Source organism: Copadichromis virginalis, linkage group LG6 (genome assembly GCF_057382275.1).
Source record: "Copadichromis virginalis isolate Kocher_CV1m ecotype Utaka linkage group LG6, C_Virginalis_male_GT1.1, whole genome shotgun sequence".
Lineage (NCBI taxonomy): Eukaryota > Metazoa > Chordata > Actinopteri > Cichliformes > Cichlidae > Copadichromis > Copadichromis virginalis.
In genome coordinates, this window is record NC_140623.1 from 33,242,734 (window position 1) to 33,261,996 (window position 19,263).

Genomic DNA, 19,263 nt, shown 5'->3' on the forward strand with positions numbered 1-19,263 from the left:
TGGTTAAAAAAAAAACACAAGCACAGAAATTTATTTGAATGTGCTGTTCAGAACAGTCCAATTTGGAAGTACTTACAAAACCTCTATTGTCAGCTTGTATATCTTCTCATCTTCATCTAGTTTCTCTGCAAAAGCAATGCATTTGATGAGCAAAATACAAAAAAGACAGACACCCATATATACCAAAAACAACAGGGAGATGGACATTGAAATTTACCTGGGACAATCTGCACAGACAAGTTGAACAACTCACAGTCCTTCTCTAATACCTTAGGCAGAGCGTAATACAGCGACATGATCTGAAAATGGCAGAAAGATCTTACTTGTATTGGACTGAGGTGGTAATGTGCTTTGAGGAACAAGTTATTAAACTGAGCTCACTTGAGTGTAGAAATAGATTTCGAATGAAAGCTTCATCCTTTAACACTTTAAGGAGCAAGTGTTTCACTGATCTTCATCTCTTTTGATGGCAAATGAACTGAATCATTTCTTCAACAGATTTGATTCATCCATGAGGCAGTCTTCAACATCGGCTGCAGACTCACCCACCCCCACTGCTGCTGTTCCACCTCTGACACCTCAGACACTTCACACCTCCTCTATTCACCCTGCTCACTCCCCCCCACCCCCAACAACAGCATCCAATACACACTCAACACAAGGCTCCAGCCTGTCTTTCTCAACCACCCAGGTTAGGAGGGAACTGAGGAGGATTAAAGCCAAGAAGGCAGTGGGCCCAGATGGCATCAGCTCAAGGGTCGTCAGGTCCTGCGCAGACCAACTGTGTGGGGTGATGGAGCACCTCTTCAACCTGAGCCTGAGGTTGGGAAGAGTCCCACAGCTCTGGAAAACCTCCTGTGTTGTACCAGTGCCAAAGACTTCACGCCCCAAGGACCTCAACAGCTACAGGCCGGTGGCTCTGACATCCCACCTGATGAAGACCCTGGAGTGGCTGGTCCTGGCTCAGCTTCGGCACTTGGTGAGCTAATCATTGGACCCACTTCAGTTTGCCTACCAGCCTGGCACTGGAGCGGATGATGCCGTCATTCACCTCCTACATCGTTCCCTTGCTCACCTGGAGACCGCTGGGAGCACTGTGAGAATCGTGTTCTTTGATTTCTCCAGTGCCTTCAACACCATTCTTCCCACGGTCCTGAAGGACAAGCTGGAGAACTAAGGAGTGGACCATCACCTCACTACCTGGATTCTGGACTACCTCACCGACCGACCACAGTATGTGAGGACTCAGAGCTGTGTGTCGGACAGGGTCGTCTGCAGTACAGGGGGCCGCACAGGGAACGGTTCTGGCTCCGTTCCTCTTCACCATCTACACTGCAGACTTCTCCCACAACTCCACCCAGTGCTTCCGCAGAAGTTCTCTGATGACTCTGCAATAGTCGGCCTCATCACTGATGGGGACGACAAGGAGTACAGAGGACTGACTCAAGACTTTGTGGACTGGTGCCAGCAGAACTACCTCCAGATCAACGCCAGTAAAACCAAGGAGCTGGTGGTAGACTTCCGCAGGCACAAGCATTCTCCACTGCAACCACTGAACATCCAAGGTATGGACATTGAGGCTGTGGACAGCTACAGGTACCTTGGTGTTCATCTGAACAACAACCTGGACTGGACTCATAATTCAGACGCCCTCTACAGGAAAGGGCAGAGCAGGCTGTACCTGCTGCGGAGACTCAGGTTGTTTGGAGTGAAGGGCCCACTCCTGAAGACCTATGACTCTGTGGTGGCCTCAGCCATCTTTTACGGTGTGGTCTGCTGGGGTGGCAGCATGTCTACCGGGGACAGAAAGAGACTGAACAGGCTGATCAGAAGGGCCAGCTCTGTTCTAGGATGCCCTCTGGACCCAGTGGAGGTGGTGAGTGACAGGAGAATGTCGACCAAGCTGTCATTCCTGTTGGACAACATCTCCCACCCCATGCAGGAGACTTTGACAGCACTGAGCAGCTCCTTCAGTGGCTGCGGCACCCACAGTGTGGGACGGAGAGATTTCGCAGGTCTTTCCTCCCCACTGCTGTCAGACTTCACAACAAAGACTTTAACTGATCAAACACACACATCGACACATGTGCAATAACACTAAGTGCAATACTCTTTTCTGGCATCGTTGTATTTTTACTCAGTTGTATATAGCATTTGTATTCTATTTTTATCCTATTGTATGTTTTATTCTATTTTATTCTACTGTATATAGTATTTTATTTAATTTTATTCTATTCTGCACAGTTGTGTACTGTATTTATTCTTATTGTATTCTAATTTTTGCTTCATAACTTTTGCACTGTCCACTTCCTGCTGTGACAAAACAAATTTCCCACGTGTGGGACTAATAAAGGTTATCTTATCTTATCTTATAATATTTCAAGTGTTCAGCATTTTTCTCATTCAAAGATACATTTTTAGCAAACTGTAGTTGGTAATAAGTAGAGTCAATAAAGAGCAAGAGCTAATGTTTACTAATGAACCTTACCTACCCAACAACCCTGAATTCTTAATTTTAAACTAAAAATGAGTTTACCTTTCTTTAGATGTGCATTTATTAAAAAACAAACAAACTAAACATTTCTTTTAACAAGGACCCCTTTTTAAATTGTAAATCGTAATACTAAAGCTAAACGTCTACAAAGCTGTTACAAATGTATGCAGCACATGTAATTACATGAATGAGTGCCATATTTACCTTTAAAACTGCTTCTCCATTTCCTGTGGCATTCACTTGTATATCCTTGTTTATAGCAGGGAACTATTGAGATTCAAAATATAAAAAATGATTAGAAATATTGAGAAAAAAATTAATAATTAATTAATTAATTAATTAATTAATTAATTAATAATAAAAAAAATTAATATAAAAAAAAAAAAAATATATATATATATATATATATATATATATATATATATATATATATATATATATATGGCTCCAGCAGATCCCGGGAAAAACATCGGAGATCTCTGTCCAGAAGAGCGCAGTCCTGGGAACAGCTAAGATACTGCGCAGGACCCTCAAGCTCCCAGGCCTCTGGTAGAGGACCCGAGCTTGAAGGATAAACCGCCCGCAGGGGCGTGCTGGGTGTTTTTTTTTTTTTTTTTTATATTAGGGGTGCAACGATATTCGTATCGATATTGAACCGTTCGATACAGTGCTTTCGGTTCGGTACGCATATGTATCGAACAATACAACATTTGTAATTTCTTTTATCAATTTTCCTTCTGACGATGCTGTCTGTGTTGAGCGCTCAGTGAATCTGTGTTCGACTACTCCGCCTAGGCTGCACTGTCGAGCGCAGATCCACTGAGCGCTCAACACAGACAGCATAGTCAGAAGGAAGAGCGCAGGGCAAGCTAGCGAGACAGAAGTTAAGCTCTACTTGCAACAGGCAAATTGAACCTCATTCAGATCTGGCGTTTGGAATTATTTTGGTTTTCATGTGACGTATGACCCTGAAGGTAAGCGAGTCATGGACTAAAGTAAAACAGTATGTTGGATGTGCCATGCAATGCTCAATTACATTGGTGTGAACTAGTGTGTTAGCGCAGTTAGCTCGTTAACGTGTTGGCCGTCTAGCCCCATGCACGGAGTGATCAGCGGTAGCTCGTTAACGGAGATTTGCCGTGTTGTGGCGTTAAGGTCATTTCAACGAGATTAACCTGAAAGCACTAGTGGGAACACAACGAATATGACTGCACATTTACGCCGACATCATCCTAGTGCAAAGACAAGTGGAAGCAGACAAAAAAAAGCAAGCATGCTACTAACTTTAGCCGAGTCATTTAGACAGCTGTTAGCACATGATTCTCCTTATGCTGCTGAGAATATAGCCCAGAAGAAGCGGATAGTATAGCTTTTATTTTGGAAAGAGCCATTTCTCTGTAATAAACTCTCTTTTCCAAAGATGAGTGATTCCTCAATCAGATACAGGGCTCGCAATATCGCTAGCCCGACGTCCTGGAGCTAGCGATTTTTTTCAGTCGGGCTACCAAAATCTTTCTCTTCCCTGCCCGTCGGGCTATTGTAGGAAAAATATATGTCAATGCTTTTGCATTCTTTCAGAAATGTAGCTGGGTAATTATGTCATTGGCATCGGTGAGCCACTGTCAATATGTGACATATTGAAGTCGCGTTTGAATTTGCGCTTGTTTTTTTGCTTTCACTTTGCAATCGTGCGAACTGTGTATAGAGAGCGACAGCACTGATCTGTGAGTGATGATAATTTGTGCACCAATTCCTCTGACATCGTCTTATTAATCGTTAGCTTACTATGCAAACATGACAAGTGAAATCTCCCGCAGCTTACACATGTGAGAGGTTGATCGCGCAGAGAATCGCTGAGCTTATGTGAGTGAGCGTGTAAAAGCATTTCAGTTCTGCTGAGCCAAATAAGACAGGTCAGGGTGAAGAAGTGACAGCCAAAGAAAAGCTTACCACAAAACGGAGAAGTTATGACAAATCAGACTATAAGGCAAAAAGAAAGTGCAGCTTTATGGTTTCATGGACAAAATAATTTCTGTGGCTGCGATATGACGAGCTAAATAACCAGGGCTGCACATAAGTGGTCCGCAGGTGCGCATTCGCTGTCAAAATAAAAAACACGCACAAGGGTTAGGGTTAAATTTAAAAACTGTACTTTTGAGTTAAAATATATATTTATAATTTTAATAAATAACAAATTAAAAATGCATGAACATTTTTTTGTATCGAAAAAATATCGAACCGTGACACCAAAGTATCGAACCGAACCGAACCGTGAATTTTGTGTATCGTTGCACCCCTAATATATATATAAACATAATCATGTTATGCCACGTTATCCTTTCTTCTTTTTAATCTTTTTTAAATTAATTTTTCAATGAAAACACAATTTTATAAATGTTTGTATTTTATTTGTATTTTATTTTATTTATGAAAATTCTTGTTCCCAACGATCCTCCTAGCAGGTTGATTTGATAAACATTGCACACTAAAAGCTAACTGCCCACTAAAAACTTTGGCTTTCCACTGGCAGAGGGACTTCAGTGTGTGGGATACAGAGTGGGATGGGTTGTGGAAAAACACCAATAACATCTAAAACTTACAGCTAAACACTCAGGTTGATAGGTCTGTAAAAGTAAATAAATAAATGTATAAGTAAATGATTATGAATTAAAGATAAGCCTGAAGTTTAGCTATACATTTGGTTTCATTGATGCAAAAACGGCTCAACATGAGTGATAGGGACACTAAGCTCAGCTCCAACTAACAGATATTAAACTAACTGAAGTTACTGCAGCAAACTGGCTAAGATTAGTAACATTGTCTTTGTAGGCTGTACTGTCATGATCTGTGCAGTCTGGATTTTCCTTCTTTCTCTGTTTTCTAAGCTGGAAATATGAGTCAAGTGTTCTTACTGGACCCACCTTCCAGTGGCACTTTGGATTTTTCTGGGCTTCAGCTCTCAACCCTGGTTCCAGTATCAACATGCAGGGCTTGTACCTTCACTCGCTGCCAAATTGTTGTTACCTCTAACTGGCTCATGCAAGTTCAGGACTAGTTTTTGCTTCATGTCCCATTTAACCTCAATTTCATTTTTCTCCAATAATTCTTTTGGTGAAACAAGAGCTGAAGTTTTCGCTTCCCCATTCCCAAATCCCAAACTCACCACCACACTTACTTGTTTGAACAAGATGCTCGGCTCACCTTTGATGTTCTTGTGGTAAAACGATTTGCCTTGCTGAAGCTGTACTTGTCAGTCATTGTTCTGCCGGGTAGCAGGATGTCTACATCCACATTATACTCTGGTTCTTTAGCATTGATCCAGTACTCTGAACTTGCCTGGTACACCATTATGGTAGCCTGAAGAAGAATATACGCATTAGACTGAGTCTTTCTATACTGACAAAAAAAAAAAAAAAAATCGGTAAGGTTTTGCTACACAGACACATAATAAACTGTCAGAGGGACTTTTGTTTTACCTGAGTTGACCCATAACCTCCATCTCCCTGTTGGTACTTGCCAAGCCATCTCACAATAGGTGTGGCTTCCTCATAGGCCTTTAATAAAGGAACATAAGCAACTAAGTCAGAAGACATATCCCGCAGTCATGGAAAAAATGTTTGTCTGAATCATTAAATAAACAAACAGTAGAATTCATGGCCATGTTTAATAATAGAAGAGCAGTTGTACATGCAGAATGCAAGGAGAACTGAAGGCACTGGGACTAAAACCACATATACATGAGGCTGATGTCATCAACACACTATGATAGAAGAGGCTTCAATTTTCTGGGAACATAAATAAATCGATAGCACATAAATAGATAGACCTGGTGACCAGTGATGGACATTAAGAACAACTGTGAAATTGGTGCAGTTGTCCGCACTAACCCAAACAATCATCCCTCACTCATGCGGCTCCGGAACAACAAATTCTAGTCCCTGATAAAAGGACTATATTTAGTCTCTCTGCTGACTTTTCATCTTGTGCCATTGTTAGTCAGAAAATTTAACCCCCCCCCCAATAAAAACTCAATCAATGAAGAAATCCCAAATATTGAAGAAATTTCAGTTTGCATCAGATGGGCCCCACTTTTGTAGCCAACAGTAACAGCCAATTTTATCTTTATTTATTTATTTTTTATCATTTTATTATTTATTTATTTATTTTTAGCTAAAGCATGTAGCATTGTTACTATGAGTCTATTACATGCTGATTATTAACCTAGGTGAATAAAAAAGCTAAACTAAATTTAAAAAAACAATTTTGATAGACCTTCAGAAAAACTAAGCCAACTATTGTTTAAGACAACGTAAAAAAACAAATAAATCACAAAGTCATTTAAGCCTTTCAAGACTGAAAAGTGTTACATGTTAGCTAAAATTAGTATTGGCTTTTATCAACTTTACTTGTTTATGTAATTTTCCCAGTTTGTTTTGAGGGGTTTGAGTTGAATTACACCTCTGTTGTATTTTCAGTGTAAGTGGGATTTGCTCACCTCAGCCTTGATAAGTGCGAGCAGAGCATAAGCTGTGGCCTCCAGTGTGTAATAACGTTCACCACGTACGTTCCAGTGGGTTCTGTCTGTGGAGGATCCATACATACAATTACAAAAAAGTTTTACAAATACATATATTTCGTTTTATTATTACTATTATTATTGTTAGTTGTTGTTGTGTTAACAAAATCTTTAAGCACACAAAGGCACTAAGTAGAAGGATTCCACATTTCTCTCATTTTTGAGAGCTGTATCTGCTGTATCTATTTTTCTGTCTCCCAAGAGCGTCTGTTTTCAGTTGTTTGATTTTAACTAGTAGATGGAATTGACCACGAGGCATTTTCATTTAACAAATAGGCAAGTGAGAGCTGAGAATTCCCTTTGATATGAGTATGAATCAACTGTTCTGTCGCTACATAATGCCATATATATATATATATATATATATATATATATATATATATATATATATATATATAATAAGAATAAATAAAATAAAAATTGATAATCTTTGTAAACCAAAGATTGCTTGCACTTGCAATTTTTACACAGACCTCAAACTTAAACAGAGAGTAAATATCAGCTCTATCTCAAACTTATTCAAGAGTCATACTCATCCCTCATCTGAGGGATGATCTCATAGTTGACACCTCAGATGAGCTCAGTCATAATTAGCATTTTTTGCCCACATTCACAGGTTTTTATACTGTGAATATGGTCACTATCTGTTAAAATAGAGCCATGTTCAGGGCAGTGCAGAAGTACCCGTGTACTTCTAAATATCTTTGGTAAGGATATTTTTTTTAATTAAAATCAAGGTTTTTGATTTTTATCTGCGGAATTTGGAACTTTTTGATCAAAGTGGTATACCTTGTTTGGGATGAAAGTCGTCCTCAAACATATCTGGATCACTAAAACATAAATACACTAATTTAATCTTATGTTTAGGACAACTGTGTGAAACCACCTGAACTGATGAACTTGAAGAGGATCTCCTTGTTCAGTTTGTTTTCATTAGCCAGGGCATATGATGTCATTGCAACAGAATAAGGGTTAATGAGGCTGGGTAGACGCTTCTCCAGGTAGGCCACTGCTTTATTAATACTGTTTTGTAAACTCTGCACATGAAGCACAGACACCAAATGAAATATATAAGATAAATGCAGAAGATAAGATAAATCAATGAGACATAGATGCAAATATAACATCCAGATATAGTATATGGTCTTTGATGTAACTTTCCTAATGCCAGTGGGCTGCTGTTCTCCAATTTATTTGTAAATTATATAGAACAGTCAAATTTTTTATCTACACTATGTATTTCTTTTTATCTAGTGGATGTACAGTGCATGTAGGTATATACTCACATTAACAGAGGACCTGCAAATTTCTCGAGACTCCTGCATAGCAATCAGGCAGAAGGCTGTCATGGAGGCATCTGAATCTGTTCCTAACAGATCGCTCTACACATACACATATACAAAGGTAAACATTTCATTTTTGTATACAACCAAATTTAATAAATTATTTTTATTAAAATTAGGAAACTCACACGCATCGATTGACTGTACACATATCCAACTTCTTTAAACATGCCATCAGGTTGCTGCGTGTTCAGGATGAGAAACTTGATGGCATCACAGATCACATCTTTATCCACTCTGATCAGGTAATAAGCCATTGCAAAAACCTTGGCAACGTAGGCAGTCAACCTTACAGAAGAGAGAACATGAGCACCTCTGGATTATTTATTACAATACATCCATTATCTAACAATCATTTTGGAGTTTTGCTGACTCACCAGGTGCTGCCATCTTGGTTGGGGAAGACTGCAAAAGAGCCATCTTGCTTTCGATAAGTAAGTTCAGTTGTATAACCTGGAAAAAACCAAAGGCAAAACATTTCATTAATTACCAGTCAACACTTGACTGAAATTTGCTGATTTGATACCATTTTGGAGAGCTTGTCTGCATGCCTCTGTGTGTTAAGCTACCTGTTGTTATGTGTTGAAGAGCTTCGTTACGCTTTTCAAAGCCCACAAACTCCCACTGATTTGTTTTGTCCAAATACATGGTTGCAATAACAGGCAAGGTCATGCTAGCCATGTTCTGTTCTCCGCAGCCACCGGGCTGTTTGATTAGAGTCCCCATAGATTTACCACTAATGGCGTTCTCCAATAGTGTGCTCATTTGCTCTCTTCCTGTATAGACATAAGAAAACCCACAGTTACTGAGTTGGAAATGGGGCTAATCTATTGATTACAAAGGTCAACAAAAAAAAATCTTTTTGTAATCATCAGAAACCACAACACACTTTTCTAAACCAGTTTTTGAGGATGATTCCAAATCTGCTTTCAGGTTTTTTGTTTTTTTTTACAGTCACAACAACTTTTTGAATTATGAGTAATATTAGTTTGCAATGGACTTGCATGTGTTTTTTAATAAACCAATCTTTAACTGTTTCAATATTTTCAGTGCGAACTCAGATAGGCGCACGCTGTGGCATAGATGTAATGGTCATTGTCGGGTAGCTAGCACTGTTTATTCAAAATCTTTTGGCATATGATTTTCTTGTGTATACTTTATGGAAGAAGTGTTAGCTTTGGGAAAATAAGGTTCTTGGTCTTACCACTTAGAAAGATTTGTGTTCTTGCAGCTGTATCTGGAACCATATCTGTTTCAGGAATGGCACTCTTGATGATTTCCACTTGTTTGCCATCTAATCGAAGAGACAGATAAGAAGTTAGTGGATTCTGAAATGATTGTATATAAAATAAACAAATAAATAATGAATAAATATATTTTGTTAAATATAAGTTATATATATTTCGCACATTGCAACTATTTAAACAGTAAAGTTACCTCTTCCTTTCCTAGCAGGGTCTAATAGTAGAGTTTTTGTATTATACGTCAGTACACCTGGAGGCTGAAAAAACAGTAGTTTTAAGATAAGGAGTAAACACTGTCTGAGTAAATTGCTAATACAGATAATTGCCTGTTAAAATCACAAAGAATTGATTCTGTTCATCTTGATCTTGCGTTTTCAGTGGGAGAAATGTTTCGTCACTCTTCCAAGTAATTTCTTCAGTCTCAGCTGATTGCAGGTTTCCCCAACCTTATAAACAGTATATATTTACGTCCAGATAAAAAGAATCAATTTGGGTGGCTTTCCTTACCTGGATGTTTGAGCAGGCATCAATGCATGTTGAAATGTTTTTAAATATTTTCTTGGTTATGTTACTCATACTAATTTAATTTGTTGTAACTGCCCTTGAGTGTCAACAGAAGGTGTATTGGAGACAATTAGTGGTCTGAGACAGAAATGAGAGGTTCAAACCATTCTCATATGATATATCGAGTGCTGCAACAAATCTTTCTTACCACTACCCGCAGCATCTTCCTGATACCATCACTGCCACCATCTCTAACAGCTGCTTTAATCTCAATAGGAAAAAGTCCTTCCTTCATGGGGATAATGGTAAATGCTACAGCCCGTGTTGTTCCACTCCCAACAGTGACCTCCTGACGATACTTCCCGCGCTTATGAGCTGCACTGCACAAGTTGGTTTCTTCTTTCAGATCCACACGCACCTTGAAATGGGTAAAGATGGACAGTAGATTTTTTTTAAAAGCCACGACAATGCAGATACTTTGCATTGAATATGGGATCACTGAATAATTCCATGACTGCGAAAGTCCCATATGATAACATATAGTTGGCCCACCACCATCATTCAAATTTTAAGTGTAGAGATTAAAAGATGCTGGTTGACAAGTTTTAATAATCTTCATTCCATTAGGAGAGATTTTGCAGAAACCTACCTGTTACCCTTGACACTAAATCATATTTTTTAAACATCAGTTTCATCAGTCCTCTTGGCATCTTGGCATGGTATTTCCAGCAGTTCTAACTAATTCTGCACATTGGGGTTTAATAGCACAGACTCACTCTGATAAGCTCTTCTTCATAGTTGTGGAGAATTGCTTTAATTTCCAGCTGCTCTCCACGGACTGCAGAGTATGGCAGTCTGAGATCAATGAAGAATGTCTTCTGTACTAAGATCTCTAAATCATCATTCACACAGATACCTTCAAATGAGAGACAAATAAACATAAAACAAAAGCAAAAGAAAGCGCGAGACATTTGTGAGTGGAAATATAAAATACAATTTATGCTAAATCTAAAAAAAATAACACGAGTTGTACTTCTTCACTTTAGGCAGCAACTGTAACAACTTCAGCCAACTGAATACTTTAACTCTTCAGTTTTATGTTGTGAGTTGTGAGCTGTGCGTGATACGCTTGACACCAAACCAAATTTTTTCATCTTTCTTTGGCCAAATGTACATATTATATAAAAATGTTTACATATAGTTTCAGCTTTCTGTTGAACTGATAGATCAATTTATTTTTTTTTTAAAGCTAAGGTTGGTGTAACAATTTCGAAACAGGAATTGTACATATAAAAAAGAAAAATTTGTGCACAGAAACAATTCTCACCATGAGTCCTTGACATACTAATGCCAGTAAAGTGCCAGGCTGTAATTGAGTCAGGTAAACGTATATCATTTTTCTCAAATGTTGTACGGCTGAAATAGAAAAGTCCCATCAGTTTCAGTGGCAAAAAAATTCCTTAGAGAAGTGGAACGAGTTTTTGTGCATTGCTTTTTTATTGGCTGTACTTACCAGTTTTTGATGTTTTGAGTGCAATTTGGTAGTGTGAAGTTAATCCAAAGCCAGCTTTCGGGGAAGCTCGTCCGAACAGAGATTTCATAGCTGTCTATGTAATCATCATCAAGCTCATCTAAAAGATGTGATCAAAAAGTACTGTTATACTTTTTATATGATGAGAATGAGTTTTTAAAAACTAGCATACAACTAAATATATAAACTAATATACGTGATCTACCCAAAAAGAGTTTTCCCATCCCCAGTCCCCATCTCTTACTGCGAGCCAGTTTGAGGGCTTCCACTTTCCTGTCAACATGCACTTTTTCCATCTCCTTGCAGCAGTGAAGGAAAGCCTCTGCACAGCCTGGACCACCCACAATATAGTCGCGTCGCCTCTCACAAATGTATGGAACAGGAACATCCTTCATGCCATCTAAACAGCACTCAATTTGTTCTTTGTCCTGATATTTAGATACTGAAAAAAAGGAAACCACAGAGAAAAACCTTTAGATTACAGAGTTTAAAGTTCATTAAGAATGATCATGTACAAAGGGACGCTGACATTTATGTCTGTAAATATTTTAACATGACAATTTAACAAATAAAGTGACTGTAACAGTGGTCTGTGGTTTTATTTTCCAGTTCACAAAAGGAGACTTTGAGTAATGGTGAAAAGCTTGAATGTGCTTTGCTTGATGGAAAAGTGTGGTGGAGTGCACAGTGCTAAGTTTATGTAGAGTGTGTGCAAATGGGTGAATATAGTCTGATTATTTATTTTCTGTCTGATATTTCATTTTTGTTATAATCACTGGTCACAGTTATCATGAGACTCTTACTGGAAATGAGTTAAACCAGTATAAACTTGTTTAAAGAATTTTTTTCACAAGACAAATACTTGATGTAGATATGCAGGAGTGAACCAGAGCAAAGTCAAGAAACAATAGCTCTCATAGATAGATGATGCCACAAATGCATGAAGTCTAGTCAAGTCAAGTCAAGTCAAATTTATTTATAAAGCACATTAAAGAAAACAACTGTTGACCAAGATAAAAACATAGGAAGACATGACAAAAGTTAAGAAAATAAGAAGATTTGAGTAGGAAGTAAGATAAATAAAAGTCATACAAACTCATTCTGATATAAAAGCTTAGGAATAAAATTGGGTTTTCAGACAGGCTTTGAAAGTGTCCAATGTTGGGGGGGGGGGGGGGGGGGGGGGTCCTGATGTGAAGGGGCAGTTTGTTCCACAATTTAGGAGCAGTTACAGCAAAGGCCCCATCTTCTGTGTGCTTTAATCTGGACCTCGTGACAGCTAGGAGCATTTGACCCACAGACCTCAGTGATCTTGCAGGAGTGTACCAATTTGAAAGATCAGAAAGCTATGAGGGTGCTAACCCATGCAACGCCTTAAATACAAATAATAAAATCTTAAAATCAATGTGAACTGGCAGGCAGGGCTGGCTTACATGTGCCAGTTAATAACCGTGCTGCAGCATTTTGGACCAGCTGCAGTAGGCTAACTGATGACACACTGACCAGAGTAATGACTATTACAAAAGTCAAGGCGAGATGAAATGAAGGCAATAGCCCTCTCAAAGTCTCTAAAACAGAGACATGGCTTCACTTTTGCAAGTAGCCGAAGATGAAAGAAACTGGTCCTGATTGTAGCATTAATCTGTTTATCAAACATTAGATTACTGTCAAAAATCACTCCTAGGTTCCCCGCAAATAGTTTTTTTATACATTTCTAAGGGGCCAAAGTAGTAATCGTCACAGGAACAAAACACAATGACCTCTGTTTTCTGAAACTGTGCAACTTTTTCCTTGTTTTTCTTCTAATAACTGTGCACTTTGTTTTTACCTGCCAACTGTCTGTGAACTTTGCATTCAAATATAAACCACCATGACACTTTCCTGCATGCGGTCAATCAGCACAAAGGTTCTCATCACAACAACATGCTTCTAGGAAGTGGTTTCAGCAAAGCAGCAAGCTTAAAGAAACTAGTAAAGTAAGTGGGATAGACAGTTCATTCTGTCAAAGACAGAATAGAAATAGCAATGTCTATCTTTGGCAGTTTAGGATACTCACTCAAGCTGGTTCTGAGGTCAATCAAAGTGGTAGATCGTTTCCTTCTGCTGGTGGCAGGACACTTCAAATCTGAGTTTTGAAAACAGAAAAAAGCACTCCCTTTTGCAATCCTAAGACATCAGTTACAGTTTAAAACACATTCAAAACATAGTCGCTCGAAATGGCTTATTTTCACTTTCATATAACACTACTTGCAGCTGATTATGGGATATCTATTAAGGAAGAAATTTAACAAACTGACTTGTTACAGCAGTGGCAAATTCAGTGAGCTCTTTAGATGCACCTGTTCTTTCATAAATGTTTGATAAGGCAGACTGCATGGCTAGAGACTGAAAACACCCAAATTCCAAAAATAAGAGATTATATCATATTCTTTATTTTCTCCTAATAGTTTATGTTAGAAGCCACTAAAACACAGAAGTAGGAACTTAAAGGTTATAGTTAACGCTTTAAGGCAATCAAATTATTCTTTCTAAGTCGATTTTGAAAGTAAGCCTTCACTTTTTGGGAGATGCTTCTTCTAATGCTTTGAGAAGAAGGTATATTTCTACAGTAGTAAATGAACAAATTTTGACAAGGCAGGGAGCACCAACAGAAGCTAACTATGTCCCTTCATTGTACTGTTTCTATATAGTCATTTTTTTTAGTATGAGCTACAAGCAAGAGAAAATAAAGAGGTAGTGGACTAGCATGGCCAGCAGCAACCTAAAAAGGACCATTATTGGTTTCCTTGTTTTATACAAGGACATTTACCATTTGTAGGAGAAAATGAAATCAGTTTGTGTGGCTCTCAGTTAGTCACTGTTACACTACTTTGACAAAGTCAGTGTGATGAGTAAAGTAGGGTAACCTGTTCTATGTGGTGTTCCAGAAGTAGTGTTGGCCACAAACAACAGTCCAGCATCATAGAAAACATTCATGCTGTCCTTTCCTCCACCTGGTGTGCAGCCTGTGTCATACGCCGCTATTATTTCCCAAATCTGCGCAGAGTGGAAGCAAATCAAATGAACCATGCGAGTCTTTTAGATAGTAAAAGTAGACGTTATAAGTTAGGGTTAGGAATTTATTTTATGAGACTACCATTTCCATAGACAACATCGGTAACATAAAAAAATGCATGTCTCTAAACTTTGAACCAATAAAACATTTCATAAAAAACTCAGAAAAGTTGATTCTGTTTATCTCGACCTCGCATTTTCAGTAGGAGAAATGTTTTGTCACTCATCCAAGTGACTTTTCCAGTATCAGCTGACTGCAGCTTTCCCCAACCTTATACAGAGTACATTTGTATAATGACTGAAACTAGCACCATGGGTTGTGAGGTCAGGTTTGTGTTATTATTTGATATGCAAATTGTTGCGACCATTATCAACAACCACTGATCAAAGACCATTGATCAATGACCATGAGTACCATTCACAGAGAGTTGGAGAATGTCTGGAATCACAACAAAGATTAACCCTTTGGCCCCCTCCTCGATTCAGAGATGGCCTTCTCTTTTTCACGTACTATGGCCTCCTTGATTTCCTGTTCAAGCCAGTGTTCCTCCCTGTCCAGGATGTGTACATCCTCATCACTGAAAGACTGGTCACGGGCCCGTTGGTGTGAACACAGAAGTACTTACTCGGCTACGCACTCTATTTACATCTGCTGTAAAGTGGCCACTCTTTCAGTGATTAAGATGTACACATCCTGGATTAAGCAGGGACTCAAGGTGGCTATTTACATGAAAAGGGAAAGACCATCTCTGAATTGAAGAAGGGTACATCTTTCACCATCTTACAATGCTGTGATTGCAGCTATTCCCCAACTCTCTGTGAATGGCACTTGAATGGCCATTGATCAGTGGTTTTTGACCAATGGCTGTGAGAATTTGCTTATTAATAATCAAGAAATTGACCTCAAAACCCATTGTTCGCCAGTGGTGCTAGTTTCAGTCATTATGCAAATATGCTCTTTATAAGGTTGGGGAAACCTGGAGTCAGCTAAGACTGGAAAAGTCACTTGGATAAACGCAATGTTCAGATGAACAGTCAGCTTTTTGGAGTTGTTAAAAGACATTGCCTTTTTCTGGGTGAGGCGGTGTTTGTTGTTTATGACGTAGACGCCTTTGTCAACTGCCACTAATCCCACTGTGGCTCCTGGATCTCCTGTGACCTTCAGTTCAAACTTCCCGCGAGGCTTATAGTTATTATGTTTCTTTTCTTTTTCTTCCAGCTTCAGCTAAAGGAAAAGAAAATAGGAAGAGTAGATGTTTTGCCTGGGTGTCTTTTTTAACTTAGTTATTGTTATAATACAATGAATAGCTTAACTGTGTGTCAGTGTTGTGTCTCACATCTCCTACGCAGGAGTGCTGTATATCCACCTGAATGGAGTCTGATACCACTTCAGTATTTACATGGTAGTACGCTATGATGCGGAATGATGGCAACATCTCTTTGGTAATTAGAACATTGTGAGAAATCAGAAGTTGACGTTCTGCCCGGAATCTGTCATGTTTTACCAGCTGACCTCTGCTCAGGATCTGAAGACAAATTTATACAATTTACTTATCCATCCTGTTACATAAGCTGCTGTAAGTAATTACAACCCAGTCATTCATATTTTCAAACACATACAGACAGGTATAAAAGGTCTCTTACCAGACGTGTGATATCATATTCTTCCTTTCTGTTAAGGTTTAGGCTGAATTTGAGGTTTTGTCCTAATTTCACCTCAGCTGTTTCCAGTCCTGCAACAACAACTTTTTACAATCAGTACTAGACACTTTGTTGGCTCTCAGAGCTATAGAGAGGATTATCAGCACGATTTCTGCTGTCTTATCTTCTGATGTCATTTTACGAAATTCCTCACCAATATGAATGTAATTTCTGCTTGTGTGAGGGGTAACTATCATGGTAGCAGATCTTTGCCTTGCTGGTAAAATGTTCTCAACAGCAGTCGTTGCCTGTAATTAAAGGCATACAATAGATTATACACAACTAATATAAAAATAATACAATGATAAACAAACAATACAATGACACTAATTTTGTACTAGATTAAAAGTATTTAGCCTATTTTTAGCTAACCTACAGTTGAGCTGACATACAAACTACTGGCTATTTCCAACCACGTAAGAAAAGTTATATAACATTTTTAAAGCTGTGTTCTTTCTGACATACAGTGAAATAAAAAGACTGATGAGTGCATAGTTGGCAATAACTTGGCAATAAACAACATTGCAAAACATCAAATTGACAATTAAACATACAGTAATAATGATGTTTTCGCTGTTTTCCACTGTATTGATGCTTAGCTTTGCCATGCCGTTGTCTGCAGTGTGCCCTTTCACTTCACCAGGATTCACCACAACAGGAATATCTTTTGCTGGAGTGTTATCAGGGTTCAAAACTTGAATCTGCCATTACAACAAAGAAAAACAAAGATCAGCATAGTTTATTTGATATTAAGCACATTAGTTTCTGAAAACAATATAACAAAAGCATAAAAAATAACAAAAAAACCCCAACAATAACAGAAAAAAATTATTTTCATCTCAACTAAACATGTTCAGTAAAATATTATACATCACATACACATTATGTGTATATTAAATTTTATAAAGTTGATTTGCTCATGAAACATTGAAATTAACACATTGAACTCATTGAAGCCCAATTGCCAACCCCCCCCCCACCATATTTTGTAAATTGTAAATAAAAACTGTCAAGGACAGTTGTGGCTGAAGAAGGAACCAGTTTCTATGACTATCAAGACAGGGAGTAAATTCAAAAACAATGTCAATGTGGTGTAAAAAAATACAAAACAATCCAGATCAGAAACAAATAATCCAACTCTTCTAGGAAAACACACAACAAGGAGGGACACAGCCATAAGGGAAAATGTAACGCAGGACAACGGGAGACTGATACAATAAATACCCACCAGAAAACAAGGTGAGACAAAACAGGTGTGAGGTGTGAGAAACTAATCCTAGATGAGATAAGGTATCTAGAAATAGCAACTATTGTTTATTTTTCGAGTTTGATGTTTCCGATGTTTCAGATGTGTTATAATAATAATAATAATAATAATAATAATGGATACTTTATTGATCCCCATGGGGAAATTACTTGTTTTTCTCTGCATTTGACCCATTCACTCAGTGAAGCAGTGGGCAGCCCACTAAGCAGGCGCCCGGGGAGCAGTGTGTAGGGACGGTACCTTGCTCAGGGGTACCTCAGGGTAGCCGTTAAGTGGATTCGAACCGCCGACCTTCCGATCATGGGGTGACCACTTTACCTACTGAGCTATCCCTGCTTATAGCTATGTGCTTATAGCTATCCCTGAGCTATAAGCACATCTGCCTAGTCACAGCTAGTGGTGACAAACTCAAAGCCTTCATTACACATTTGATTGTTGTTGTGTCACAGAACAGTCTCGGTTTCTTTTTTGGTTTAGTAAAATCAGGACCAGCTCATCATCACTTGATGTCAGCTTTTTTTCACAGTGTGCACAGATTGCATATTTTCACTGTACGTATTTGTGGCATTTATTTTTTGGAACCAACCCTAATTTTTCGTATCCAATTAAATAGATCTGACTAATGAGATCACTGCATTTGGCAACAAGCATGCTCATAGCTTAAATCGCAGTACTTAATATACAGTGAAATTGGGGATTGTTTTGTTTTTTTGCAATTTATTATTAAAGTTATTAGAATTTCAAATTAATATGGCACCACGGACCTCGTTCTCTCTTGCTCAGAGACAGGCCACTCCTAGGTAGTATACACTTTTATTGCATGTGGTAAAAACAGAATGTTAATGTGATTGGTCAAGAAGTTGGAGGAAAGCCTTTAGACCCCATGGCCACCTCACATTTCATCTCCCGGACATCTCCCTATAAGGAGATTACTGTTAGGTATTTTGATACCATAGTAGCATTTACAGGATATTGTTTTATACAGGAAAACTGTTACTCAATAAGGCCCAACTACTAGTTGTTTTTCTCTTTCTCTGTGACCCAAGAATTAATGTGTAGGACTCACAAGCTGGTACCCCAAGGTCGAAAACACCACAGAGATGAGACCACTTCCTTACTCCCATCCTCCCTTTTTCTTTATCTCCTGGAAAAGGCTCGTTAAAGGCTAGGTGGTTTGTTTCAGAATTCACTAATGAAAGAACTCTGTATTTTATGTCTAGGAGTGTATTTTGCTGGGATGATCATAAATTGTAGCTGAGCTGATAAACTACACACAGGATACTTCTTTGTTCACAAGGCAGGAAGACGTTTCCTTATTTGGTCTGTACCGGTTTGAACTGGGAAAGCTGACACACGAACCTTTTTTTTCATCTATATAAACTGCTGTGTATCAAATAAACCTTTGAGTTGATTTGGGAAGGCAACCTGAAGCAGTCTGTGTTTCCTTGTTCTCCCAAGCTGCTCCCGGCGCTGTAACTAACCCAGCTGAACGGCATACCTGAGTGTTACTTTAAATAATTAGGAATCTTAGAAGGAAAGGACAGAACTC

The 19,263-nt window shown here is 38.5% G+C and overlaps 1 protein-coding gene across 1 annotated transcript in view; it reads right to left on the reverse strand.

Moving 5' to 3' along the window:
• Positions 1 to 19,263, reverse strand: part of LOC146708202 (complement C3-like) — a 47,332-nt gene that overhangs the window by 10,421 nt on the left and 17,648 nt on the right. The window contains exons 11-35 of the mRNA XM_085459968.1: positions 17,002 to 17,148; positions 16,602 to 16,695; positions 16,391 to 16,479; positions 16,084 to 16,272; positions 15,813 to 15,971; positions 14,599 to 14,728; positions 13,749 to 13,817; positions 11,937 to 12,134; positions 11,675 to 11,792; positions 11,489 to 11,577; positions 10,938 to 11,077; positions 10,370 to 10,579; positions 9,851 to 9,914; positions 9,618 to 9,707; positions 8,983 to 9,189; positions 8,791 to 8,866; positions 8,542 to 8,701; positions 8,357 to 8,452; positions 7,957 to 8,107; positions 6,990 to 7,075; positions 5,971 to 6,048; positions 5,696 to 5,851; positions 2,699 to 2,761; positions 218 to 299; positions 77 to 125 (exon numbers count right to left, since the gene is read on the reverse strand). Coding sequence (XP_085316094.1) covers positions 77 to 125; positions 218 to 299; positions 2,699 to 2,761; positions 5,696 to 5,851; positions 5,971 to 6,048; positions 6,990 to 7,075; positions 7,957 to 8,107; positions 8,357 to 8,452; positions 8,542 to 8,701; positions 8,791 to 8,866; positions 8,983 to 9,189; positions 9,618 to 9,707; positions 9,851 to 9,914; positions 10,370 to 10,579; positions 10,938 to 11,077; positions 11,489 to 11,577; positions 11,675 to 11,792; positions 11,937 to 12,134; positions 13,749 to 13,817; positions 14,599 to 14,728; positions 15,813 to 15,971; positions 16,084 to 16,272; positions 16,391 to 16,479; positions 16,602 to 16,695; positions 17,002 to 17,148 — 2,990 coding nt within the window. The remainder of the gene's footprint in view (positions 1 to 76; positions 126 to 217; positions 300 to 2,698; positions 2,762 to 5,695; positions 5,852 to 5,970; positions 6,049 to 6,989; positions 7,076 to 7,956; positions 8,108 to 8,356; positions 8,453 to 8,541; positions 8,702 to 8,790; positions 8,867 to 8,982; positions 9,190 to 9,617; positions 9,708 to 9,850; positions 9,915 to 10,369; positions 10,580 to 10,937; positions 11,078 to 11,488; positions 11,578 to 11,674; positions 11,793 to 11,936; positions 12,135 to 13,748; positions 13,818 to 14,598; positions 14,729 to 15,812; positions 15,972 to 16,083; positions 16,273 to 16,390; positions 16,480 to 16,601; positions 16,696 to 17,001; positions 17,149 to 19,263) is intronic.